The sequence below is a fragment of the Parathielavia appendiculata genome (genome assembly GCF_033297405.1).
Source record: "Parathielavia appendiculata strain CBS 731.68 unplaced genomic scaffold N657scaffold_1, whole genome shotgun sequence".
Taxonomy (NCBI): Eukaryota; Fungi; Ascomycota; class Sordariomycetes; order Sordariales; family Chaetomiaceae; genus Parathielavia; species Parathielavia appendiculata.
The window spans coordinates 559237-584529 of record NW_026944220.1 but is presented as its reverse complement, the minus strand read 5'-3'; the positions used below and the strand labels follow the sequence as shown (position 1 = coordinate 584529).

The window sequence follows — 25293 nt, the reverse complement described above, 5'->3', positions numbered from 1 at the left end:
GCGCATCTCGGCCGCCGTCAATCCTTCCATCTGCCGTATTCCAGCTTCTCACACTCGCTCGCTGCCCTCTTTGCTCAGAGTTGTCGTCGCTCGTTGTATTGGGACTGTACAAGTACAAGTACACAACGGTTTAGCGACCTGTTGCACCGCCAGTTTCGAATCGTGTCCAGACCAACTCGAGACAGGCGACAACACAGTGCACGGGGAACCTGCTTGGTAGTCCGCCGGGAAAGCCACACCGTCTTCGGTTGCGCGGTGTGCCCAAACTCTGTGCCATGCTCTTATCGGAGCAGGTGCTACCGCAGATGCCATGATATAGTAAGGGTTCAAGCTTTCGGTTGTGGAACATGGATTCGACCTCCATATGGCCAATAGCTCCAACGGTAGGCGTGCTGACACCATTTTCATGGCAGACGATCCAAGCGCCAGATCGCATTCCAGTACACGAGCTCCGAGCCTCACTGCCCGTTGCCCAACCGGGGTAAGTAGTTGGCTGGCGGATTCCGAGACCCGGACGACGTCTGGAAGTCGGATCCGGAACTCGCCAACAACGGTGCGATTCGAGGATACTCGCAGGTGTTTGGAGAGCCGGGACAGCAGCAACAGTTTGATCGATCGGCATCCTGAGATCAGGGTCGGCCACGTTTTCGTTGCCTACGAAAGGCCATTTGACGACGACGACGACGACGACGATAGCGTAGCCATGTCGACATGGGCGGGCCATCCGAGGGTCGAGGGTAGCTCCGAGACGGTGCGCATGGTTCTGCTGACCTGCGTCTCCATTGGTATTACGTCCGTACATCACATGCGTTGTGCGCCGGGAAGAGGCATGCCGGTTGCTGACTTGCTGTTTCCAGCTTCACCTGGGGTGTCGAGATGACATGTATGCTGCCCCCTTTTCCCCTCTCCGCAACCATCATATATGTGGCCGCCCGGCTAACCTTGGACATGCAGACTGCACACCATATCTTCTGTCCCTCGGACTGACAAAAGGACAGACGTCCCTCGTCTGGGTTGCCGGCCCAGTATCGGGCTTGATTGTGCAGCCCATAATAGGAGCCATCGCTGATGAGTCGACATCCAAATGGGGCAGGCGGCGGCCCGTCATTGCCATCGGGTCTCTCATCGTCGCCTGCAGTCTGCTAGCCCTGGGCTTCACGAAGGAGATTGTTGGTTCCCTTGTGTCGGATCCGCAGACGGTCAGGGCGTTGACAATAATGCTCGCCGTTCTGTCCCTCTACAGCGTAGATTTTTCCATCAACGCAGGTGAGGCCCCATATGCCCAGTTCGAACCGTCTTGGAAGCCCACTAATGCGCAAACTGCTAGTCATGTCCTGCGCGAGAAGCTTGGTTGTAGACACGCTGCCCATCCAGAAGCAGCAGACAGGAGCTGCCTGGTGTAAGTTTTCATTGTACTTCATGCGACAGCATGCTACGTGGTCCTGACTCTACCCACAGCCAGCCGTATGAATTCGCTCGGACACATCATCGGCTACGCCATGGGCGCCCTTGATCTTGTGCAGCTCTTTGGCCCAAGACTCGGCGACAGCCAGTTCAAGCAGCTCACCGTCATCGCTGCTCTCGGCATGTTGCTCACCTCGGCCATCACCTGCTGGGCCGTCACGGAGCGAGTGCTCATCTCAGTGCGACACGACCCTCGGCGGGCCCAGGGTCGCTTCAAGGTCGTCCGCCAGATCTGGTCGACGCTGCTCACACTCCCTCCCCGCATCCGCGGCATCTGCAACGCTGTGTTCTGGTCCTGGATCGGCTGGTTCCCCTTCATCATCTACAGCAGCACCTGGGTTGGCGAGACCTACTTCCGCTACGATCTCTCGCCCAAGGCCGGTGACGACTCGCACGATGCTCTGGGTGACATGGGTCGCATCGGAAGCATGGCCCTGACCGTTTACTCGACCGTGTCTTTCGTCAGCGCCTGGATCCTCCCGGCCCTGATCCAAGCACCCGAGGAAGAGAACTTCACCGCCCGCCCGCCCGCCAGCATCGCACCCCTAATAGAGGCGTTCAACAAGGTGAAGCCCGATCTGCTGACTGCCTGGATTGCCAGCAGCGTCGTGTTCGCCATCGCCATGCTCTTCACCCCCTTCGCCACCTCCTTCCGCTTCGCCACGGCAATCGTCGCGCTGTGCGGCATCCCCTGGTGCGTCTCGCAATGGGCGCCCGTTACATTCCTCGGCATCGAGGTCAACAAGCTGGACGGCTCTTCCTCCTCCTTCTCCTCCAACCCGGCCACTCCCACCACAGTCCCCCACCGCCGCCTCTCCAACGACGCAGGCATCGAGATGCTCCACGTCGAGCACGGCCTTCAGGCCTCCTCGCTCCTCGAATCCGGCGGCCACGGCTCGACGGGCGAGCTGAGCGGCATCTACTTTGGCATCCTCAACATTTACGTCACGATCCCGCAGTTCCTCAGCACCGTCATGAGCGGTGTGGTGTTTGCCGTGCTTGAGCCGGGCAAGAGCCCCGAGCTGGCGACCGAGGCGCACCCCAGCGAGCATAGCGACACCACCGGACCCAACGCCATCGCCGTGTGCATGTTCCTTGGTGCGCTGAGTTCCTTGGTGGCGGCTTGGTCGACCAGGAAGTTGAGGCAACTGTAGTGTGCTGCAGGTCATCTTGGCGATGGAGTAGGGGCGTTTGAGGGGTGGGGAATGGGGTGTCAATCAATGCTGTTGGATGGTTTTCGTTTGAATCGATGGAGTATCCTGGACTACTACCTTAGACATGATGCGCATACATAGATATGATGGGCGTGGCGTTGGAGTGGCTTGGTGGCTACTTGTCGGGCGCGTTTTCATTGAGCATCGCATCATCGCGGGGTGTTTTCACACACTTCTTTCGTTTCTCACTCGAAGCGCTAGCCCTGTCCCCTCAAAGACTTATTATACGTTTTTATCGCTGTGTCAAAACTATATACCGGAGCCTGCTGCCAACTTCGTCGCCCTTGCTGCCGCTCGCTGACAACCCGGCACACCTCCCCCAGGGGAAGTCACGAGAGTTTGACTTTGCCGAAGCCCAGGTCGCTCAGGCCCGAGCAACTATGTGACAATGGCACCCCAATAATTATGACTCTCCCCTTTGATATGCACAGGGCTCGTCCTCCTCCTCCACCACCCAACTGACCGTACCTTTGCCCGATAGCTACTTTGAAAAGATTCAAGCAGAACTTGAACGCGCCCAACGCCAGCGGAAGAATACCAAAGGGAGTGTCGTTTGAGCGGCATCAAAGGCAACGCAGGAGGGCATGCCCTGAACTTCCCTTCTCGCGCCGTTATCCTCACTCCGAATATGCCCCGATGCAGAGGAGTCTGTCCGAACAAAGGACGAACCGAGGGAAACAGGAAAGCAGATGAAAAGGAAACTGTGGCGGAGCGAACACATGTTGCCTTTTTCGACAAGGGAACCGAAGCCAACAGGACGTGAAATCGACAGCTGGGGCAGCCCGGAGTCGGTTGCTTGCCGTCCGCTATCCAAAACTCTCTCGCTTGTCGGGAGGGAAGAGAAAGGGAAAAACCACATACTGCCGCCGTGATCATTAGAAGCTGTCGTCCCCAGCCTGCCATTCAGTGGACCCAATGCCGCCCCCGCCCCCCCCCCCCCCCCCTCGCGGGGGGCATACTCTGAACTGTGGGACAATGGGACAACAGGCGTGTGATGATGTCGTATTAAACCATTACCCAAACCCAAAAACCGTCATGTCTTTCGCCATGCCAGAACATCAGAATCTTTGTACTCGGAGATTTTGCACACACACCGCCCCCCCCCCGGGGCCCCCAACAGGTCCGCCCTCACATTACTATGCACTCCTTGGAATCGGTGTCGCCGTCGCCGCTCTTCCTGACCTTAGCATTCCGAGGGGGGCCAACGTCCATCGGCGTGCCACCGCTAATGGCAGCGCGGATGGCGGCAAGCCGCTGTTTCGCGCGATCGTCGCCGGCGTCGGCAGCCTTGACATACCACACATTCGCTTCAAGTATATCCCGACGGCACCCTATGCCCATCTCGGTGAAGTATCCAACAGCGTATTGTGCTTTGACGTAACCTGATGCGTGGGGAAAACCATTGGTCAGCGTCTCAATGTTCGAAGTTTAGGCTATTTGCCGAGTACAAAGAAGGAAAGAACCTACCAAGATCAGCTGACCTCCTTGCCCATTCGTATGCTTCCTCTTCGTCTTTCTCCAATACGGGCTCTGCGCCGACCATATACCAAGCACAGAGACCCATCATGGCCGCCGCATGACCGCGCTCGGCAGCGCCGGTGTAGAAGTGCACGCTCAGGACCGGGTCCCTCGGACAGTTGAGCTTGCCGTGCTCATACGCGTCGCCCATTCTGAAATTGGCCTCGGGATGGCCCAGTTCGGCAGCCTGCGTGAAAAGCTCGGCGGCGTAGCTCTCGTCCCGGAATATGTCGTCACCGTATCCCGTTTCGTACAGGCACCCGAGGTGGTAGGGCGCCGCATTGTAGATGGTGTCAGCGGCTTCGGCGGCTAACTTGAGCCACTTGATGCCTTCCCGGTACCGCTTCTCGCCAAGGTCGCCCGAGAGGCACGCCTTTCCCAGCCTCGTCATGGCGCCCGGGTGCCTCTTGGAAGCGGCGGTGCGCAGGAACTGCACGGCCTTGGCAGGATCTTTGCGACATCCCCAGCCGAATTCGTAGCACAGCGCGGTGCGGTACGCCGACTCTGCGTGTCCGTGCTTGGCGGCAAGGACGAAAAGCGGAAACGCCGAATTATAGTCCTCCTTGCCCTTGCTGAACAAGCCCGAGGCGTAGCCATCAGCAAGGTAGTATTGCGCAAACGGGTAGCCGTTGTTGGAAAGCTTCTGCAAGATGGCGCGAGCTTCCCGAACAAGATCGTGGACAGACGACGGAGAGCCCTCTCCCGAGGAGGCCTTGGGGCTCTTTGTCCTCTTGGAATCTCGAGTGTCGAGACCTTGCTCCTGGGCGGTGGCGATGAGAAAGACTGCGAAAGAGTACAGTATGGAAAAGTCGTTTGTCTTCTTCACGTTTTGCCGGTACATCTCCAGCGTCTTCTCGGTGCTGAGCAGAGACGCATTGTTGCCGACGGCGGACCGCAGCTGTGAATTGTCAAACGTGATGGGAGCTGGCGCCGGCTGCGGATATGGCACGTTGAGCAGGTCGGCAAACGAAGCCGGCCGGGTCTCGGGAGATTTTGAGTGTGCCCGAAGCTGCGAGCCGCCCAAGACACCAGGCGAGCGCCCGCGGGGCCCAGAGTCAGAGAACGCCGAGTAGGCCGACTGGGGCCGCTGCAGCGAGGTCCTCCTGATGTAGTTCGTGGTCGGCGTGAGGTGGCGATTGATGCCTGCAGCCTCGGCGAGGTTCGGGTTTGACTGGGCTTTCGGATCTTGCGCCATGGCCATGCTCGCGGGACGCGGGAGGAATGCCGAGTGATGGTACTCCAGCTGAGGCACAGGTTCGGGCTGGACGGCGGGGTCGTCCATGACGGAGCTCTCGGTGGATGCATCGGCCGAATTGTCTGGGTTGTCCGAGACATCGAGAATTCCAGAGACAGAACTGGCACTCGTGGTGGCTGACGATTCGGCTGACGTCTGCTGCCGCGAAACGCTGCCAGTGGCATCCGATTCCCTGCTGTTCCGGTTCTCTGCTTTTCTTCCGGGCTGGTCGCTGACACTCAGCTCGTCAAGTTCCGAGCTCAATATGCTGGCAGCCTGGTGCGGGGCTGATATTTCGGTGCGCTTGGAGGCTAGCGACAAGTCTGCATTTTGTTCATAGCCGTGCTTGGGTTGGTATAGAGGCGTATGCGGCGGGGACGTTGGAGCGTCGGGCGTCTTCGGAAGCGCTCGGTCGAGGACGGCGGGAGGGACGGGCTGTCCGGGCGGGAGGTGCGTCTCGATGTTGCCGGTGGATGGGCGGGCCCAGTCTTCGGGTTGGAAGTTGACCTTGACGGGTGATACGGGAGACTGCCGTAACCTTGGCGACGAGGCCAGCGGCCCGGCAGGCAGCGGTTTCACGTTCTCCCCCCAGTCATAGCGGTCGATGGGCGACAGGTTGTGGAGAGGAGGAACGGGTTTCCGACGTGGGCTGTTGGGCGAAGTCGGGGCGGAGGATGGTGGAGAGCCGACGGCCGCCATTGTGGGCGGTCAAGTGAACGGCGTTCGCCCGAGAAAAGAGCTGATGTTTCGCTGTGTACCTGGACCAATGTAGGGGAGTGTCGGTGAAGGGAAAAGAGGTGAGCGTAGGTAGCGTATGTTTTTGCTGTTAACTGTGCAACGCTTGGACTTTACAACGCTTGCTGAGAGTTTGGTTCGGGCTTAGGTTTGCGGGGATGTCTGCAACTCTCGCGCCCATGTGTGAGATTTGTGGAAATCCGGCTCCTTGGTCGCTGCTGGGGTGGTTCCTTGAACCCTTGCACTTTCCGCAGTGGCCAGAGCTGGAATGATGGATCTCCAACGACGTCTCCGCCGAACCTGGAAACTGGCCGGATCGCAGGGAAGCTGCAGACGGGTGCACGGCACGCGGCAGTCAGCAGGCACTGGCTGGCACTAACTAACGAGCGGCAGCAGCGATGTGACAGCGAGGGGACGTTGACAAAACTGGACAACAACAACAGAAAAGGTTCAGCGAGCGTAGGGATTGGTGGTCGAGGTGATGAGGAGGGAGTTAAGCCACAGTCCGAGACGAGGCGAAGAGGAGACGGCAACCACTGCAAGTCTGCATGAGGCACTGGAAGACGGCACCCGTGGACCTCTCTGGGGGTGGGCTGAAAGGTGGGCTCTGCTGCAGCAAGACGGGGGAAACGGAGCGAATCGCAACCCCGTCAAGCGTCCTAGCGTGTAGTGGCTTTGCTGTAAATCCCTGCAGAAAAGACGGTATCTAAAACGGGGATAAGGTACCTTTCCAACATCGGGCTTTACCTGTACACCGAAAAGGTGAGCTGGGAAGTTTTTCTCTCGCTGCCTGGCTGCTTGATACCCCTCTTCCATCGTTCTTCCTGAGGTGTGCAATTCTCTGATTCTTGGGCACAAGCATTCCGCCTGGATCCGCACATGGAAAGCTGTGCGTCTTGCGCATGCGAAATCAACCTCTTACGGTGGTAACATAGCTCGCCTTTCAGCTAGCAACTTGGCGACCGATCTCTTCGTCCAGGCCCGTTCAGCCTCATTATGGTTCCATCGCGCAATCCGGAAGAAGGCTGCGCTCAGCGGCGAAACCGGAAATCGACCAACCAGTCCCCCGCTTGGGCTGCTCGGACAGTTGGTGACGGCGCGACACGGAAGCGGCGCGAGTAAGACAAAGTATCAATCGCAACGTTTTCGCGGGAACATACCTTCGTTGTCTGGGACGTCACTACCGTGCCTCGTGTTCGTTGTCGGATTTCAACCTTGGTGCCGTTTTCAGAAGTCATACGGAGGCGCGATGGAAGTTGGATGCGACTGGTCATGCAATTCAAGGCCCAGCCTCACGTTTCGGTTTCGGCAAATTCGGGAAACGCCGCTACGACAAGTGCGCCTTGACTTTCCTTGCGCGATTTCTCGCCAACCTCAAAAAGAGCAGACCATCCTGTTCCTACTCCAGCACCTTGCTGTCCCTCTGGACAGTTCTTTCGCATTGCTTGCTGAAGTCGCCCAATGGCCCAACGAGAACAGCTCAGCCTCCCAGGCCCGTCGTGTTATGGCGCGGTGTGGACGACATGTTTGGCGGAGTGAGGTTCGCACAGTATTAGTGTCTGCGCCACAAGCAGCATGGAATCAAACTACCGGGCACCAACGCTAATGATTTCACTGGTAGCCAATACTAACATATGGGTCAATTTTGGCGTTTGTAATATACAAGTCGACGGAAGGCACTGGGCCGCTTGTAACGAACGACCTTGTGAATCCAATGGCTTCATTCCGACTTAAGGTAAAAGCGTCTCTGTGTCTCTTCGGGACCCAAACAGCCGGCTGAACTCGTGAGCAGTCCACGTTTGCGGGTGTCAGATGCAGGCATGCTGCGGTAACCGCCGAGGCAGTAGGGCTGAATTCGGGGATTTTTGCAGCTCCCGCCAACTCTTTTCTGTCCCGGGAACTGCATGCATCGTCTGTGGTGCCGCCCGACCCGTGTCGGTGCGTGCAACCGGACAATGGAAAGCTGTTTCGCAACACGGGGATCGCTCCAACCCGTTTCTTCGGCGCCAAACCGACGGTAGGTACTTCGCCGAGCACCGACCGGACGTTGCATGCAGGCTCGCTGCCGTCGGAGTGGCGCCCGGGGACGAGCAGCCGCCAGTACTTGTCTAGAAGCCGAGATGGTTTCGAAGTTGCTTCTTCGCATACCAGCCGGTTGTCACATGCCTCAAACCTCAACTCACCATCATACCATTATGAGCACCGTATCACGGTTATATAAGCGTCCCGGAGTATGTTGTTCCAACGGAATGGCTCGAAGTTTGCGGGCTGTGCCCTAGCTTGCGCCTCACGTTTCGGCCGGTCATCTGTTAGAGCAAGCCCAAAACAAATCACTCACTTTTTTTGCTCTGATGACTCGAAGTCTCTTTTAGCAATGGTTGATGTGGTCGGGTGAAGAAACGTTAAGACAGTTGGTTGTCGTACGTGTGCTCTGTACGCAGATCGGAGTGTACCCACACGGACATATCAGCCCACCGAGGTGGCCATTCACATACCCTGTCTCCAACGCCATAGCATATTCGGTGGTGGAACTCGGGAACACCGCCCATCCCGACGGGCGTTGATAGGCCTTGATTATACATGACTGTTCATGGCCGTACCCTCCACACTTATCGGCTTTCGATTGGGGGGGCTCGGTGAGGGGAGCTCGGTGAAGGGGACATGGTATGTCACGCATAGAGTACAGTATCCCGTGTCTGCCATAGGAACCATAACAGCAACTTTCTTGAGGGGAATGCTGGTTCATCAAGTGGGGCGTGACAGCATGTCGTTCCGCATCACAAGTGTATAGCGGCCTTCCCCCATAACCTTGGTTTCCGTCACACAGAAAGTGTAAAAAGCTCACCAACCAGCTCTATTCCCGCGCCGATCGAATAGAGTGGTCGGCTATGGAAAACCTTGAGGTTTTTGCTTCTCTCACCGGGAGTCGAACCTCGTGATTTCGGTTGCTGAATTTCCAACCACAGCTCCTCCCAATGCTGCTGAGCTAACTCAGTGTTAGGTCAATGGGAGGAGGTGGCGTTAGTGTGGGTGCAGAAATTTTCATATAAAGCACCGTCGGGAAGGTGGGTGCTCGAGAGTAGAGATGGAAGAGAAAAGGTTTCCTCCGCCCCGTACACACACCCACAGAAACCCCCCTATTCTAAGACCTCAAACTCCCCTGGCAAGTCCCTGTCCTCAACCCAAGCCATCACCCCCTCTGCAAACAGCTCCGGCATCTGTAAGTCCCAAGCATGTACGGCCCCCCTCACCACGGCCGCCTTACACCCCTCCCGCCCCAGCTCCCTCCAAATCCTTCCCATCCTTCTTGTTCCCTCAACGTCATCCTGCTTCCCACCCGCCACAGTCAAAACCCGAACCCCCTCAATTCCCTTAACTTCATCCCACCTAACCCCCGCAAGAATACTCCCATAAACCCCATGAATCACCTCCGACCTCCTATTCCTCCTCATCTCCAACCTGAGTTCCCCGTGCGGCCTCATTCCCTGCCACGCCGCCAACCAATTATACACACCGTCAGGCAAAACCTCCATAGCCCACATGAACCTCTCAATCCACGCCGGCCGCGCTGCCAACCAAGCCGTAAACCCTTCAAACGGCGCCGCCCCCGTGACCCAAGCGCTCGCGCACAGTTCGGGGTACCGCCGCGCCAGCTCCAGCCCCACGAATCCCCCCATCGACACGCCCACGACGTGCGCCTTGCCACCATTTGCATGCGCCCGGATGACGGCGGCGACGGCGTCGGCCATGGACGCGATGGAATAGCTCTCCGGCTTGCGGGGAGTGGAAGGGGAGAACGAGTTGGAGTGGCCCGGGAGGTCGACGAGGAGGAGGTGGTGGGCTGACAGGAGCGGGATGACGTGGGTAAATTCGAGGTGGGAGGAGAGGATGCCGTGGAGAAGGACCAGGGTCGTGGGTTGGGTGGAGTTGAGGGAGATGTGGAAAGGGGTTGGGAGTTGGGATGTCTCCAGGGGAGGAGGAGCTGGTTGTGTTGTTGGCGATGAATGTTGAAGGGTTGCAGATGGGACTGCTGTTGGGTCAAGCCCTATTGCCGAGAGGGCGGCGTCGGCCATGCTGAAGGGAGGGATCAAAGCGGTGAAGATTGGAAGTGCTCAATGTCCTACCTAGATTCGATCTAGCTGTCTACCGGGGCGGTAGGTAAATGAAGAGAGCGGATAATAGGACACAATATAACGATGGATGCCGTCCCGTTTGGAGTTCGGGTGTTCGTCTCACCGGCTCGGCGCCAAGATCCGTGGTGCATGATAATCCGTACAATACCAGAAAACTTGTTGTTCAATACCCAGGGCGGCTTTAACCTCGGAGGTCGATTGAACATTACTTTTGGCGGGCGCGATGGAAGAGAAGTACAGTATCACAATAACTTGCCGTGGTCCTCGTCTCTACCTGTTATAGGAGATACCTTATGTGCTGAGACCGCAGGTCTGAGATACGTCTGGGAGGCTGGATCGCCCTGCATCTGATTCTGGCTTTGAAAGGTTTAACGTTATCGGTCAAGGAATGCGATGAAGAGGAAGACTAAGAGAAGTAAAGAAATACAGAGGTTCCGACGCTCTCGTGGAACGTGTTTACTGTATGTAGTATGGGGTCCATTCCCACTGGCAGTTCAAATTTACTGGTATTTCACGTCGACAGAATAAGCTCTCCGTATTTCATTCGCGAGGAGCGGACACTCGACGATACCTTACACTTTAATCCGCCTCATCCGTACGGAGTACTTATACCTTAACGTTACTGCCAATGTTATTAAGGGCGTGAGCAGGTTGTCTTGTAGGACTTGGCTGATGTCACTGGCGGCTGGGCAAATGTCGAAGTTTCCTCGTTCTCTGGGTACCCACGTGTGCTGTAGCGTTGCATGGCTCGACTTGACATCTGGAGGAAGACCGTCGATCAAAATCGAATGTGACAATCACCAAGTCTTGGCGCATCACTGGCGTTTTCAAACGGCGGCTCACAGAACGTTTCCGGGATGAGGCCATACTCGACGAACACGACAGGATGCTTGATGCAAACTCAGAAGTGATGGCAAATCAAGCTCTCATTTTCGTGAACCGTGATGAGAAAAGGCGAGACGGTTTGTAAACAAAATCTCGTACCCATCATTGTCGTCACCCCGTATCCGGAGACATCCTCGAGTCGCCGTTGGGGGCCAAACGTGCGTTCAAAAGTTACCGTGGTGTCCCGTATCCTGCGCACATCAGAATTTGTCGGCCAGTGTTTTGTTTACATGTTGACCCTAACCCCGAATAATTCGAACATCTTTGCCCCTGAGCTGGGGACCGGAATACGGGAGAACAAGCGACGCCAGAACACCGATGCGAATTCCATTTCTTCCAGCCTACCTCACGTCGGCTCAGCTATTCTTTGCCGGGCGTTGGAACCGCTGTCCGTCTTCTGTCCCTCGTTCGCTCTGCCGCTCGTCATTCTTTACCTAAGTATCTCCTTCGGACTGCTCTGCCGCTCGGCGGCGGGAAGCGGGAAGGCAAGGGGTATCGGATCTGGTGCCCTTGAATTGCCGCTGTTCTCGAAACCGCCTCAGGTTCAGTTCGCCGGCTTCAACTTCCTCAACAAATCCAATCTTTTTCAAGCCACTCTTCTTGTTATAGCGCGTATTGGCCCTAGGCAGGAACAACTGTGCCGCTTGCACCGCCGATGCAGGTGTGGAAAAGGGTCGTCTGGACGACACCGGACGCTTCAGCGTGGCTTCCTTCAAGGTTCTTGGCTTCCAGGTTGCCTGTCCAGGAGCGCAACGCAGCCCAGTTTTTTCTTTATAGCAGCCAGCAGCGCCCGCTGCTGAGTGGCCCGCCCTGGTCCGTCTCCTGAGGAACTGGGGACATTCCCCGCCGAGCCACAGCAACAACATCCCGTCAGCAAGCAGCCCAGCAGGGTTGCCAATAGCGACACTCGAAAATCCGCGACACTCGAAAATCCGTCCGAACTGAGCCGGTATTCTCGCGAAACCGTCCAGCCGCTCGTACACACACACTGTAGGTTTTCTCTTCTCTTGTCACACTTCAATAGCGGCTCTGCTTGCCGCTAGCCGCCCTGCTCCCGATTTTTCCATATGTGGTGATCGTGTCTGTCATCCCCTTTCCACTCCGCGATACCGCACCAGATTGTCCATTTCCTGCCACGTTCAGGTCTTCAAGGGCCCCAGCAACGGAATCCCCGCATTGGTTGAAGACGTCCTTGCGCGACCGCGTCATGTCGCAAACGTTTGAACCGTGAGTGGCATTGCTGACGCTCGGCCGCTCTCCAGGATCATGTCACTTCCCCAACGACCGGGCGCGACGCCCTTGTACGAGGAGCAGCATGGCTATCGACAATCTCGATCGCGACGACACCCGCGTCCCGCAGATGTTGAGGCCGGCGGGTATGCCCCGGTCGGCGGCGGGCAGTCACTCCATCAGCGTGGGCCATCAGCATCCTCCTTCGCCGAGACTACTGCGTCTCCTAATAATCCGGATATAGAGAGAACTCCCCTGTCGCCCACCTCGCCCCAGGCACAACCGCCCGAGTCGCCATTCCAGCGCAAGAGGAGTCTCGTCCGGCCGGAGCGGAACAGGATAGGCAAGGACCACCCAAACTACCACTACCGGAAACATGCCGCGAACATGAACGTGTTGCCGTCCTCGACGGGCAATGACCCCATCGTGGAGGATTTGGAAGAAGCAACCACCGACTTGTCGGGTTCCGGCTCCCGGAACGATGAGGTTCTCTCGGACACCACGCCGCCAAGGAGGCGGCGTTCAACGAGGCATCGCGGTGCAGAGGCGGAGAAGCCTGCTCGGACGAGGCGGAGGGAATCGAGCGGGGTGAAGCACGGCAAAATCACCAAAGAATCGAAACGTCAGCGCCGGCAGGCTGAGCAGTTGCGGCCACCCAGCCTCTGGAACATCTACTGTGCGGTAGTCACGTTCTGGTGTCCCGGCTTCGTACTCAGGTGCTTCGGGCTGCCTTCTAAGGCCCAGCAGAGAGCATGGAGGGAAAAGATGGGCCTGATCAGCATCATCCTGTTCATCATGGCCGTTGTCGGCTTTCTCACATTCGGTTTTACGCAAACGGTCTGCGGCACGCCTCCTTTACGCCTGCGTGTGAACGAAGTCACGGGGGGTTACATGATCTTCCACGGATCAGCCTACAATCTCGTCAACTCCCATCATCCCCCTGCAGAGGGCATTCCCCGGCGCCAAGACAACACCTACCCCAACGTGCTCTACGACCTCCCAGAGAAGAATGGCGGAAAGGACGGAAGTTTCCTGTTCCAAAATGTCAACGGTAAATGCAAGGGCCTTATCAAGGCCGCTCCGGGCTCCGACGTGCCAACCGACGCCAGCGGCAATTTGGCATGGTACTTCCCCTGCACAACCTTCAACCAGGATGGGTCTTCGAAGCCGAACTTGACAATCCCGTACTACCTCGGCTATGCTTGCCACACCAGCACCACTGCCCGAGACACGTTCTATCTGGGACTCAACGGCGCTGCTGATGTGTACTTCACGTGGGATGACATCAGGAACAACTCCCGCAACCTGGTCGTCTATTCCGGTAACGTCCTCGACCTTGACCTCCTTAACTGGTTCAACGACACGCAGGTCACGTATCCCGCCCGCTTCAAGGAGCTGAGGGACCGCAACTCGCCCGCAAACCAGGCCATCCGCGGCCGCGACATCACGCGGGCGTTCCAGTCGTCGGGCGACAAGCAGAACGCCGAGTGCTTCGAGGAAATCATCAAGGTCGGGACGGTCGACACGGACACGGTTGGGTGTATCGCCTCTCAGGTTGTCCTCTATCTCTCACTTGTCTTGATTCTTTCCGTCGTGCTTGCGAGATTTGTGCTCGCCCTTGTATTCCAATGGTTCATAAGCAAGACCTATGCCGCGGCCAAGACCTCGCAGACTTCGGATCCGCGGAAGCGCCAAAAGCAGATTGAAGACTGGACCGAGGACATTTACCGGGCCCCACCGCGCATGCCGGGCGACATTGGAAGCAGCGTCAACGGCTCCGACCGCCACAGCAAACGAAGCAGCACCTTTTTACCCACAACGTCCCGGTTCTCGGCCGTCTACGGCGTCGATCGCGCTAACCGAAAGTCTGGGGTGCCAACCACCATGACAAGCCAGAACACTGCCGGCCAGCTGCTCAACCCCAACGCCATGTATCGCCAAGGTAACGACAGTCGAACTAGTTTTCTCAAGTCTGATCCGTACGCGACCGGCAACAGCCCCACGGACGGGCCGGGACCTGCGGGCTTCATCCACGAAGCTGTGGTTCCCCAGCCACCCTCAGACTGGATGCCGTTCGGCTTTCCCCTGGCCCATGCGATCTGTCTGGTGACTGCCTACTCGGAAGGTGAACTGGGAATTCGGACGACCCTGGACTCGATCGCCATGACCGACTACCCCAACAGTCACAAGGTCATCCTTGTCATCTGCGACGGCATCATCAAGGGCAAGGGAGAAGCAATGTCGACCCCGGATATTGTCCTGGGCATGTTGAAGGACCAGAGCGTGCCGCCCAAGGAGGTGGAGCCATTCTCGTATGTAGCAGTCGCGAGCGGGTCGAAGCGGCACAACATGGCCAAGATCTACTCGGGCTTCTACGACTACGGGGTCAAGTCGGCGATTCCTGTCGAGAAGCAGCAGCGCGTCCCCATGATGGTGGTGGTCAAATGTGGCACCCCGGATGAGGCAACCAAGGCGAAGCCTGGAAACAGGGGCAAGCGCGACAGTCAGATCATCCTGATGTCCTTCCTCCAGAAGGTCATGTTTGACGAGCGCATGACGGAGCTCGAGTACGAAATGTTCAACGGGCTGTGGAAGGTTACGGGCATCTCGCCCGACTTCTACGAGGTGGTGCTCATGGTGGACGCCGATACCAAGGTTTTCCCCGACAGTCTGACGCACATGATTTCCGCCATGGTCAAAGACCCAGAGATCATGGGCCTCTGCGGCGAGACAAAGATCGCCAACAAGCGAGCCAGCTGGGTGTCGGCCATTCAGGTCTTCGAGTACTTTATTTCGCACCACCTCGCCAAGTCGTTCGAGTCGGTTTTTGGCGGCGTCACCTGTCTGCCGGGATGCTTCTGCATGTACCGCATCAAGGCACCCAAGGGTGCTCAGAATTATTGGGTCCCCATCTTGGCCAACCCGGACGTGGTTGAGCACTACTCGGAGAACGTGGTCGATACGCTGCACAAGAAGAACCTGTTGCTGCTCGGCGAGGATCGGTATCTGTCGACCCTGATGCTGCGGACCTTCCCCAAGCGCAAGCAAGTCTTTGTGCCTCAGGCTGTGTGCAAAACAACGGTTCCGGACACGTTCATGGTGCTCCTGTCCCAGCGTCGTCGGTGGATCAACTCGACCATCCACAACCTGATGGAGCTTGTCCTTGTCAAGGATTTATGCGGCACCTTCTGCTTCAGCATGCAGTTTGTCGTCTTCGTTGAGCTTATCGGCACGCTTGTTTTGCCTGCGGCCATTGCTTTTACATTTTATGTCGGTAAGTTCGGCAGCCGCCTCCCTTGATTTGACCTGACGGGTCGAGACCACCAAAGATTGCATCTCTAACTTTTTATCGATTTTAGTCATCATCTCGATCATTCATTCGCCCCCGCAGATTATCCCACTCGTCCTGCTCGCTCTGATTCTCGGCCTACCGGCTGTCCTGATTGTCGTGACGGCGCATAGTTGGTCATACGTCGTGTGGATGTTGATCTATCTGCTCTCGCTGCCCGTCTGGAATTTTATCCTTCCGACCTACGCCTTCTGGAAATTTGACGATTTCTCGTGGGGCGACACCAGAAAGACGGCGGGCGAAAAGACCAAGGGTTCGGGCCACGAGCACGAGGGCGAGTTCGACAGCAGCAAGATCACCATGAAGCGGTGGGCCGAGTTTGAGCGCGACCGCAGGGTCCGGAACAATAACTATTGGGGCTCCACGGAGAATGTTGTCGGCGGCGGAAGCCAGCCACACGGCCACGGCCCGTACGACGGCTACTACTCGGACGCATGAGCACTGAGGTCTCTTGGTTTTGGAAAATTTTCAATTTTTTTTCCTCGAGTGATATATTCAGTACATAGAGGGTTCTATGGCTAGCGTGGCAGCCTTTTTCCTGTTTTGCAGCGGGCAGCACGTCTATTTCTGCGCTCTCTTGCTTTGGCCTCTTGACGGCGGCGAAGGAGTGGTCTTTCTTCTCGGGCGGTTCCGTTTCATTTTTGTTTTTTGTGTGTTGTGTTGGTCGCTTGCAACCCTTTGCCTGTCTTTTTCCTCTTCGTCCTGCTCCCCCGCCTGTATTCTCCTTGGTCGTGATGTCGGGGCCTAGAAGGGATGCAGGAGCATCTGGATGGCGAACGTTTGGCTGTTCTCGGCGGTTCGGATTATGACGAGAACTTTGCACTGAAGTATATAGTTGCATGGAGCCTCTTACTGCTTAGACCTCTTAATACATTCACCATCCTTTGGACGTGCTCAGGCGCGCATACGCCTAGGGCGGACAAACTCGGGTCCCAGTGCGTGAGTTCAGACCTTTCACTGGCTGAAAAGGGGTGGTCCTCTGGATTAAGTTACTTGCCTATGTATCACCTTCATTCCTTGGGAGCCCCGGCGCTACGACAAATGAAGTATCTACTCTGTTCCGCAATGCCGACGGCCCTCGGCAGCGCATTGGGGGCAATCGATCTCTTGGATGCGCTCACTCTCTTGCATACTTGCCGTAGGTCAGCCCTTCCACACCCACAGACGCCACAGCTTGACGAAGATGGGAACCAGCACTTGTAGTAATTGTGGAGGAGCTGCAAGTCAGCCGTCGCGATGCTACCATATTCTCCCTCATTCGGTAAGGTAGTGTAGGTGCGAGGCGTAAAGGGTGCGCCCTCGTCATGCACGCAAGACATACAGAGGACTGTATTTATTTGTAGTATGACGAACTCCGCCAATTTCTGTCGTTGTCTCTCTTCACAAACAGAAGAAAACTGACCAAAAGCCTGAAAACGCCACGGAGCCTTGACCGAGCGCCACCGTCCCTTAGATAAGAGGGAATCAATTTCCTGATCGGTGGCCTGCAGCAGCCGGTGAGCGCGAAGGGGCAAGCCTCCCAAGCACTCACGCCTACCGTCGGTACCGCTCAGCCAACGTGGTGGGGAGCTTTGCGTGCAAGTCTCCAGACATATTGCTGGGGTTTCACTTGGAGATAATGTGATGAATCACATTTGCTTAGTTATCCGTATTACACGTGTAGTGGTGCCGTAGCAACCACTACCGCTCCAGATCATCATGCAGGACAGACCACACGCCGACTAACTGGGCATTGATCGAGTTGGAAGTTTGTGTGTCCAGCCAAGATATCCGCACGAAAGACCAGATGTTCCGGCCTGGTTACGACGGCGCTTAAACCTGCATGGAAGGACGGTATGCGGACGACGAAGTAAGAGGGGGGGGGGGAGGGGGGCTCATCATTCGCACGAACTCTCACCACTTAAGACACCCTTGCTGAGGCAGCCGAATCCGGCAACCCGCATGGAGCATGTTTCTCACACCCGACCAGACTTGTTGACGGAGGCGGCCCATCTGCGAGGTGTCAAGGAGCAACGAACACGTATGGATTCGCACGATACAATGCCTTATTTAGTTGGTTGACCTGGGACTGCTGCTTCGTTTCACCCGGCCTTGGAACTTCGAGAAGAGGATTCACAGTATGTACGGAGTACATCATCAATGAGGAGTTACACCCCGGCCGAAGACGGTCGGGAAGGGATGCAGGAGTTTCCATCTAGTTAAATGGAAGGCTGAGAAATGCGCATCCCTGTGTCCCGCCTTACCTTTCGTTTTCGGTACGGTGCAGCAGCCCACAGCCAACTGCGCCCCTTCCCGCCGTCTTCACAAGGTTCAGTAGCCCCACCACTGCTGTCCTGATTCGTCAGACTTCTCATCACCACATGGCTGGAGCGTGTTTCCCGCTCGGAACTCGCTCCCCAAAGGTACTTGTCCCTTGGCGTGTATACCTGACGTGGATCATCTCCACCCGAACGCACTTGAGCACCAGCCGTGCTGTGATAGCTGTCGACACGCTGACGGTTCGACTCTCAGCATTCCTATCACTGACGAGCTCTGGATCTTCGATTCTGTTTATACTCACAACACGATTGCGCCAACTGAACGACCGAGTGACATCGGGCTCCGCTCACCCAGCGCAATGGGCCCGTGGAAACTGACTTGAGCCAAATTCGCCCCCCGGGCAGTCTCCCACTTGGCGACCTCTGAATCACCTCGGGCTTCGTTGCTAGATCCTCTACTACCTTAATCTCTAGTTCCCGCCCTTAGACCCGCCAAAGGGCTCGCTCCTGGTCAAGAAGAGTAATCGATCACGAGGGGCGCAAAGGGCAGGAGGTTATAGCTGAGAAGGCAGCGGCTGTCCTCTCGCACGACCAAAACCCTGCCCGACACCTCCCTAAGTTCTACCCGGCCGAGGTTGCAGTTACCTGGTCCCCACCTGTCACAGCGCAGATCAAAGATTGCTTCCGCTGGCCACCATGTCGACCAGAGCGCGTTTACCTTTGGGCCCTCCTTCATATGGCTCGCCTCACCGACTGGTCACGGCTGTGGGATCGGATGACGCCGGGGAAGCGAGCGAGCTTATGATGTATGCCCTTGGCGGCGCCGCAGAGGAGGATCACATGTCCTACTCTTTTGATGAGAGTGTCGATGACGTGGAGGAGGACGAGGTCGAAGACAGTGGCGATGATGACCTGGACGACGACGACGACTACGACGAAGAGGAAGAGGAAGAGGACAAAGACGACGACGACGACGAGGGCGAAGAGTCCATGCACGGCGTCGAGAACAACGACCTTTCGAGCCAAAACGAGATATGGCCGCCCAACCCGGAATCCTCCATCTACCACAACCCTATCGTTTCCCACCTGCTTGCCCACGACGTGGCCATGGCTGATCTTACCGCCGATGCTGAAATGGGAATCAGCGAGATTTGGCCAGGAAACTTCTTGGACAGTTCAACGTCTGTTGACGTCGCTGGTGCAGATATCGCCGCCAGCGTTCAGGCTGAATCCATGGCGGCCCACACTCAGGCCGCAGCCTACGCCAGCGTGGCCGCGCCTCCTGCAACCGACTTCGGCTTGGATGATATCGGGACATACATCTATCAAATCTCAGTCTCGAACCCAAACCCCACCACCATCGGACCCTCCAATCTTGGCTTGACTGACTTCCTTCGACACTGGGCGCGCCAGAGCCGAATTCTGCAGGGCATGGCTCGAGGTATCTGTCCGTGGCCGGCCAAGATCAACTCGCTCGAAACTTCCCAGGCCGCATCGGTCGAGTATGAAGATCTGGAAGGAGACGAGTGCGATCTCCAGGGAGTCGACTGGGAAGACATTGGCGTCACGAGGAGGGATGCTAGAGAGCGCCGGTTATTGACCTACAGCAACTATGTCAACTTGCCAGGGTCCGACAGGTGGACGGTAAGTGTGAAGCACCTTTGAACCCCAGCAAGCCCCCGTTACTCATTCAACATCGTAGCCCAATCTCCCCGATGTTGCCCTTCCACGCAGCGAGAGTTTCTTCCGCTTCCGCCGCATGGACATCCGGCAGAACATCCACTTGGCACACTTCCAGCTCCGCCACGTGTTCGCAACCTCCTCGCGCTCGCGCGTCTTCTACCCTTCTATCGGCGCCGTCCAGCAATTTAATCCACTGTCTGGCCATGGCCGTGCTATCATGCGGCTTAGCGATGCGCCCGCCTCGCAAATATCCACCCTGGCGACCGGCCACGGCGTTCTGATTGCAGGCGGTTTTGGCGGTGAGTACATACTTCGCCATCTGGACTCGGGCGAACCCGAAGACGCGGCTTGCCACGAGGGTGTCATCACCAGCAGCATCAGCGGCATCACGAACCATATCGACGTCCACCAGGCCCGGACGTCCTCCGTGCCGCTGGCGGCCTTCGCCTCCAACGACAATGTCCTGCGCGTCCTGGACGTCAATACCGAGACCTGGCTGTCGCAAGAAACCCACGACTTCGCCCCCAACTGCACGGCCACGTCCCCCGACGGTCGGCTGCGCGTCATGGTGGGCGACACGCTCGACGTCGTCATCACGGCCGCCGAGTCGCGACTCTCCGGCTCCGGAGAGCCCGACATCACGCACAGGCTGTCGGGCCACCGCGATTACGGCTTTGCGTGCGACTGGGCCGACGACGGCTGGACCATCGCCACGGCCTTCCAGGACAAGACGGTCAAGATTTGGGACGCCCGCCGGCTCACCGACAGCGCGGGCAACGCCGCGTCGCTATGTACCATACGCAGCGAGATGGCCGGCGTGCGCAGCCTGCGCTTCTCGCCCGTCGGCAGCGGGAGACGGGTCCTCGTCGCGGCCGAAGAGGCCGACTTTGTCAACGTCATCGACGCCCGGACTTTTCGGTCCAAGCAGACCATCGACGTGTTCGGCGAGCTGGGAGGTATCTCGTTCGAGAACGCCGGCCAGGACTTGATGGTCCTGTGCTGCGACCGCACGCGGGGCGGCATCTTGCAGCTGGAGAGGTGCGGCCAGGGTCTGGAGGAAGAGGAGTCCGTGTGGGACGAGGAGGGGGAGGAGGAGGAGGAACTCGATTACGTCGGCGCTCGACGACGACACCCCGGGCTCCGCAGCGGAATCACCAGTCGTGACTGGCCACGGTCTGTCTTCACCGAGGGGAGGCGGTTCAGAGAGAGCGCGTCGCGCAGGCGCAGGAAGGCTGCTGCTCTCGACGTGGAAGTGGACCCCTTTTGAGCAGGGACGGTTCGGTCGGTTGAGAGTGAAGAAAGGAAACCTCAAGGCGCTAAAACGCCGGTCCCATTCAGGGTCGTCAAACAGTTTCGACGAGAGTCCCCCCCCGAACACCTGTTTAACAAACACTACATGCGTCTGGAAGTTGACGGTGCTCCTTGAAAATGGACGGGGGCCCAAATCTCTTCTGGAGCCGTCATCTTGGTGGACGCCCTGGTGAGTTCGTTGAACCGCTGTGGCCGAACAAATCCCCTGCGCCGAGGAAATGATGCCTTCGCGCAAAGGCCATAGCGTCGATCACTTCATGAAAGCAGCAACCTTACCGAGGTCAAGAAGGGCGTGGCGGCGACGTAAATTGTCCGGCCAGGACGGTTGGTCTAGGGCTGGCGCACTTGTTGGCGCAGCATTCGCTACCCGCCCTCTCCCCCCAACTCTAGAGGTAGTCATCTAGAGTGGTCGAATGCGATGACGCGCTGGCTATGTACATGCGTCAGGCAAGATTCGGCTGTTTGGCTGATCTCACCTCCGTTTACGTGCCCATGTGGGCTATACTACGTTCGGCAATCCAGAGCGGACAACAGGACCTCTGGTTTGAGGAGGCCGCAGTGCCGCATATTAAATCGTCAAGGTGGACTGAGTGGGAATGGTGGGAGGGCCAACACAAGGACAAGCAAGATTTGTCCGGTTTGAAGAATCATAGGCCGGCTCCAACGTTATGACCGTGTGATGATACATATCGGGATTGGGAACTTGGATGGGTTGTTTTATATATACGTGCTACGTTGATGGAGCCTGTAACTGCGCATGTCCCAATCAGATGGGTTCAGAGGCTTGTGTGGTCTCTTTATAATTAGTCGCGTCGTTCATGGATGATTAGCATTCAACAGTTCCCCTCCGACCCGAATGTCGGGTACGGAGTACCGAGATCGTATTGCCGTGTCCTACCTAACCTTCGAGTCATCCTGATGGGTAGGTGCTGTGTTTGTGCAACGCAGGCAAGGCAGGCATTCTTCTAGAACGGATCCTGACTCTGGTGTCGTACAAGTACCACCTCAACCCTGATAAAGGGAATCCCCTCTTCCTCTCTCTATCCGTACCATGCCTAGCAAAGACGAGAGAGGACCGAGGAAGAAGGAACTGAACCTTCGATCGGAGCATCCGCTTCAAGTTTCGCGGTTGACGTTGAATTGATGTAGATTTGGGGTCAAAAAGCACTAGTCATCATCTGACAAAGGGCAGAAAAGGCTGGACAAATGGGACCTCTTTCCCGAGAAACTGGCAACATAGACACTAAGTTTTAGATAAATTACAACATTATGAATGGGAAAGCGCAGTTGCCCGCTTAAATCAATCATAGCCGACGTTCATGAAATCCGCGCGCCCGAGCAGACATCATCTCACACTTTCCCTCACCCAAGGGATCGGGGCCAGGCACCATTCTGGGGCTTGCCTAGCGGCTCGGTATGCCAACTGTAGCGCTTCTTCTCATTGCTCTTGGTCGTAAGGGTGTGATCGTTGACTCGACAATCCAATGAAGATATGTACACGCTTAGATCAAGATGGGATAAGCTGACAGCTGAACATGGTTTATATATTCAAGAAGATTGCGGCGGCCAGGCTCTCTCAGACGAACCACGGTCCCCGCTTGAAGGGCTTAGAGGCCCCAGACCTTGGCGCAGCCCCAGTGCTGCTCGCAGTCGCAGTCGCCGGGTTGCTTCCAGGGGTCGTCGCGGAAGGAGAAGAAGACGACCTTGTTGCCGAGCTCGCTCTCGATCGACTCGATGGCGGTGCGCTGCTCGGCCTCACCGGGGCAGGCGACGCCGTTGCATTTGCCGGCGTTGGGCCAGCCAGTCTCCATGACGTAACCAGGCTTGCCGCAGACGTTCTCGACAATCGAGAGCTGGCCAGCGACGAACTTGCCGGCGGCCGAGGGAGAAGTCTCCGAGTTGAAGTAAGCGTGGGCGTTGGTGGCAACCACGTCGATGACGGAGCAGACGGACGAAACATCGTTGCCGATCCAGGCCGAGACGACATCGGTTGTGGTAAAGGGGCCGTTGTAGCCAACCGAGGCGAGCTCAGACTTGACGCGCGTGATGAGGCTGGTGAGCTCCGAGACGCTACAGAAGCCGTTGAACATGGCCTCGTTACCGACGACGCACAGGTCGACTAGATCCCACTGGCTCCACTCCTTGAGGGCGGCGATCTGCTCGGCAACATCCGGGTTGCCGTTGTCGCAGCCGACCTTGCCAATGAAGATGCCAATAATCATGCGCAGACCGTGAGCGCGCGCAGCGGCGCCGACGTTGGGAAGGGTGTCGCAGTCGGTCGAGTAGACACGCAGCGTAGTGAAGCCAGCGCCGGCAATGGCGGCGACATCCGACATGACCTCCTCGGCGCCCTTGCAGCCACCCTCAGGGGTGAATGGGGTGTAGGTCATGGCCCACTTCTTGCCGCTGGTGCCGAGGCTGGGGGCAGGGGCAGCAGGGGCGGACTCAGCAGGCGAAGACTCAGCCGGGGCGGGAGCGGGCGAGGTAGGAGCCGGAGCAAGGGTGGGCTCAGGCGCCTGCGAGGTGAAGGGGCAGTAGACAACGACGTTGGTCTCGGTGACGGTAGTGACAACAGCGGGGGCAGTGTAGGTGCCGGGGCAGTAAGTGGTGACGACGGGGACAACAACCGTGGTGACGCTGGGGACAGTTGTGGTGATCGGGGCAATGGTATAGGTGCCGGCCGAGGGGCAGACGAAGGTGGTCGTCTTGATGACGCTGGTGACGACGCCGTTCTGGGTCTCGGTGGTGGCGACGGGGCAGACAACCGTAGTGGCCGTCGTCACAACGGTGGTAACACCGCCCAGAGTGTGGGTGCCGCTAGGGACCTGTGTTGTGGTGGCGCCGCAGACGGTGGTCGTCTCGGTCACCACGACGGTAGTCGCAGGGAAGGTGTAGGTGCCAGGAGTCGGGCAGGTCTGGGGAATCGGCGTCGGCACCGTGATGGGGCCGGTGGTTGTGGGCACGGGGGCGACCGAGGTAGACGTGGTCTTGGGGGCGGGGGGAACGACTGGATGATCCTGTTAGTCCTGTCTGCATGCTTCGACCTTCCCTTCTTGTCTGGCCACGTACTGGTCATTTCACCGGTGATGGTGCTGTAGATGGTGGTGCAGCCCGGCTTGCAGACCTCGTCGGTGCCGTTGAGGCCCTTCTTCTCAAAGAGCGCATGAGCATGACGGTGGCCGTGCGACCGACCCGCGCTGACGCCACCGGCGACCATGGCCGCGGCGGCTGCCAAAACCGCTGCCTTCATTTTGAATGCCGTAGACCAGAAATTAGGTTGGGAATTTTATGGGTTTGTAGTGTCGTGGGAAACGAATGCCCGCTAAAGGAGTGAAGCGGTGGTGTGGAAGGGGAAAATGAACGAAGGACGAAAGCGCGAATGCTCTCGAAGCCGACTATATCAACATTGACAGTCTGGGGAAAAGGGGAAAGCAAAGAAACAAAGCCGGTGGAAACGGGGGATGTTGGCTGGAATTAGTACGAGGAAGTCGCCGGGGTTGCCGCTTGGCGCAGGCGATGCAGTGGATGCACCTTTCGCCGTGTCAGGGGCTCGGCCGAATCAGATGGCGGTGTGCCTGATTCCTGAGTGCTGGACCCCTGAGCTCAGGTGTGGAGTGCTTCATTACCACAGGAGCAGGGCTACCCGTACTTTGGCCGAACATCGCCGTCACTCCGTACCTGACGAATACAGATACAACACTCTGTTCAGGGCACTCTTTAGGATTGCTTTAAAGGGGATGTCCAGAGCGGTTACTTCCCATAACCGAAATCCTTTCTCTTCCCTGTCTCATCAAATCTACGTACCCAATTGATGATCCGGAAGGCTGTTTTTTTTCACATACCTACTCGCCAGCGATGCTTGCCTTGCGCGGTAAGCCGTCACCAAATGGATGTGCGACAGTGGTCGCAGATTACGGAGTAGCGGCGATGATGATCGAGAAAAGGAGGTTGCAGCCCCTGGCAAGAACCTCAAGGCTCTTGACGAGTTTGACAACCTGCCAGAAGGGGGTTTTGTGGACAAGTACCTACCTACCCTACCGTGACACTTCGGCAGCGGGTGTGGTCAAAAACGGCAAAAAAAAGGCAGCACGGTCAGTGGCCTGCTGCATTGTGGGAAATGAACGAAGCGACATTAGCTAAATTGGCGCTTCTTGGGGCCGCCACCACCAACCGCCTCATACAACGCATGCTGTTTCCAGGCTATCCAAAGGAAAGGTTGCTTGCTGTTTCTTGGCTCAAACGACATGTTGTTGGCTGTGTTATACCCGCATACGCAAGG

The 25293-nt window shown here is 57.3% G+C and overlaps 9 protein-coding genes across 9 annotated transcripts; 5 read left to right on the top strand and 4 right to left on the bottom strand.

Moving 5' to 3' along the window:
* The first annotated feature begins 586 nt into the window (after positions 1–586).
* On the top strand, positions 587–2837 carry N657DRAFT_8694 (uncharacterized protein). The gene is made up of 4 exons (XM_062797567.1): positions 587–883; positions 955–1266; positions 1328–1399; positions 1459–2837. Exons 1-4 carry the CDS (start codon positions 877–879, stop codon positions 2616–2618), a joined length of 1551 nt encoding a protein of 516 aa, XP_062651997.1. The 5' UTR covers positions 587–876; the 3' UTR covers positions 2619–2837.
* A 12-nt stretch (positions 2838–2849) lies between these two features.
* N657DRAFT_638650 (uncharacterized protein) lies at positions 2850–3599 on the bottom strand. Its single transcript, XM_062791636.1, has one exon. It carries the CDS (start codon positions 3397–3399, stop codon positions 3175–3177), a length of 225 nt encoding a protein of 74 aa, XP_062651996.1. The 5' UTR covers positions 3400–3599; the 3' UTR covers positions 2850–3174.
* Positions 3600–3806: 207 nt separating this feature from the next.
* On the bottom strand, positions 3807–6129 carry N657DRAFT_676040 (HCP-like protein; the record flags this gene model as incomplete). Its single annotated transcript, XM_062795865.1, has 2 exons — positions 3807–4060; positions 4146–6129. 2 exons carry the CDS (start codon positions 6127–6129, stop codon positions 3807–3809), a joined length of 2238 nt encoding a protein of 745 aa, XP_062651995.1.
* A 1069-nt stretch (positions 6130–7198) lies between these two features.
* On the top strand, positions 7199–8460 carry N657DRAFT_8555 (uncharacterized protein). The gene is made up of 3 exons (XM_062797561.1): positions 7199–7705; positions 7787–7900; positions 7958–8460. Exons 1-3 carry the CDS (start codon positions 7415–7417, stop codon positions 8384–8386), a joined length of 834 nt encoding a protein of 277 aa, XP_062651994.1. The 5' UTR covers positions 7199–7414; the 3' UTR covers positions 8387–8460.
* A 1068-nt stretch (positions 8461–9528) lies between these two features.
* On the bottom strand, positions 9529–10368 carry N657DRAFT_638647 (alpha/beta-hydrolase; the record flags this gene model as incomplete). Its single annotated transcript, XM_062791635.1, has 1 exon — positions 9529–10368. A coding segment is annotated over exon 1 (710 nt), but the record flags the coding sequence as incomplete, so codon positions are not given.
* Positions 10369–10880: 512 nt separating this feature from the next.
* Positions 10881–12216, top strand: N657DRAFT_8506 (uncharacterized protein). The gene has a single exon (XM_062797559.1). It carries the CDS (start codon positions 11243–11245, stop codon positions 11981–11983), a length of 741 nt encoding a protein of 246 aa, XP_062651992.1. The 5' UTR covers positions 10881–11242; the 3' UTR covers positions 11984–12216.
* On the top strand, positions 12166–16680 carry N657DRAFT_584970 (glycosyltransferase family 2 protein). The gene is made up of 2 exons (XM_062789774.1): positions 12166–15687; positions 15773–16680. Exons 1-2 carry the CDS (start codon positions 12450–12452, stop codon positions 16198–16200), a joined length of 3666 nt encoding a protein of 1221 aa, XP_062651991.1. The 5' UTR covers positions 12166–12449; the 3' UTR covers positions 16201–16680.
* Positions 16681–19226: 2546 nt separating this feature from the next.
* N657DRAFT_542203 (WD40 repeat-like protein) lies at positions 19227–20970 on the top strand (the record flags this gene model as incomplete). The annotated part of the gene is made up of 3 exons (XM_062787831.1): positions 19227–19664; positions 19723–20768; positions 20862–20970. Coding segments are annotated over 3 exons (1593 nt in total), but the record flags the coding sequence as incomplete, so codon positions are not given.
* Positions 20971–22621: 1651 nt separating this feature from the next.
* Positions 22622–24264, bottom strand: N657DRAFT_629366 (glycoside hydrolase family 17 protein; the record flags this gene model as incomplete). Its single annotated transcript, XM_062790881.1, has 2 exons — positions 22622–24021; positions 24084–24264. 2 exons carry the CDS (start codon positions 24262–24264, stop codon positions 22622–22624), a joined length of 1581 nt encoding a protein of 526 aa, XP_062651989.1.
* Between the last annotated feature and the right edge of the window lie 1029 nt (positions 24265–25293).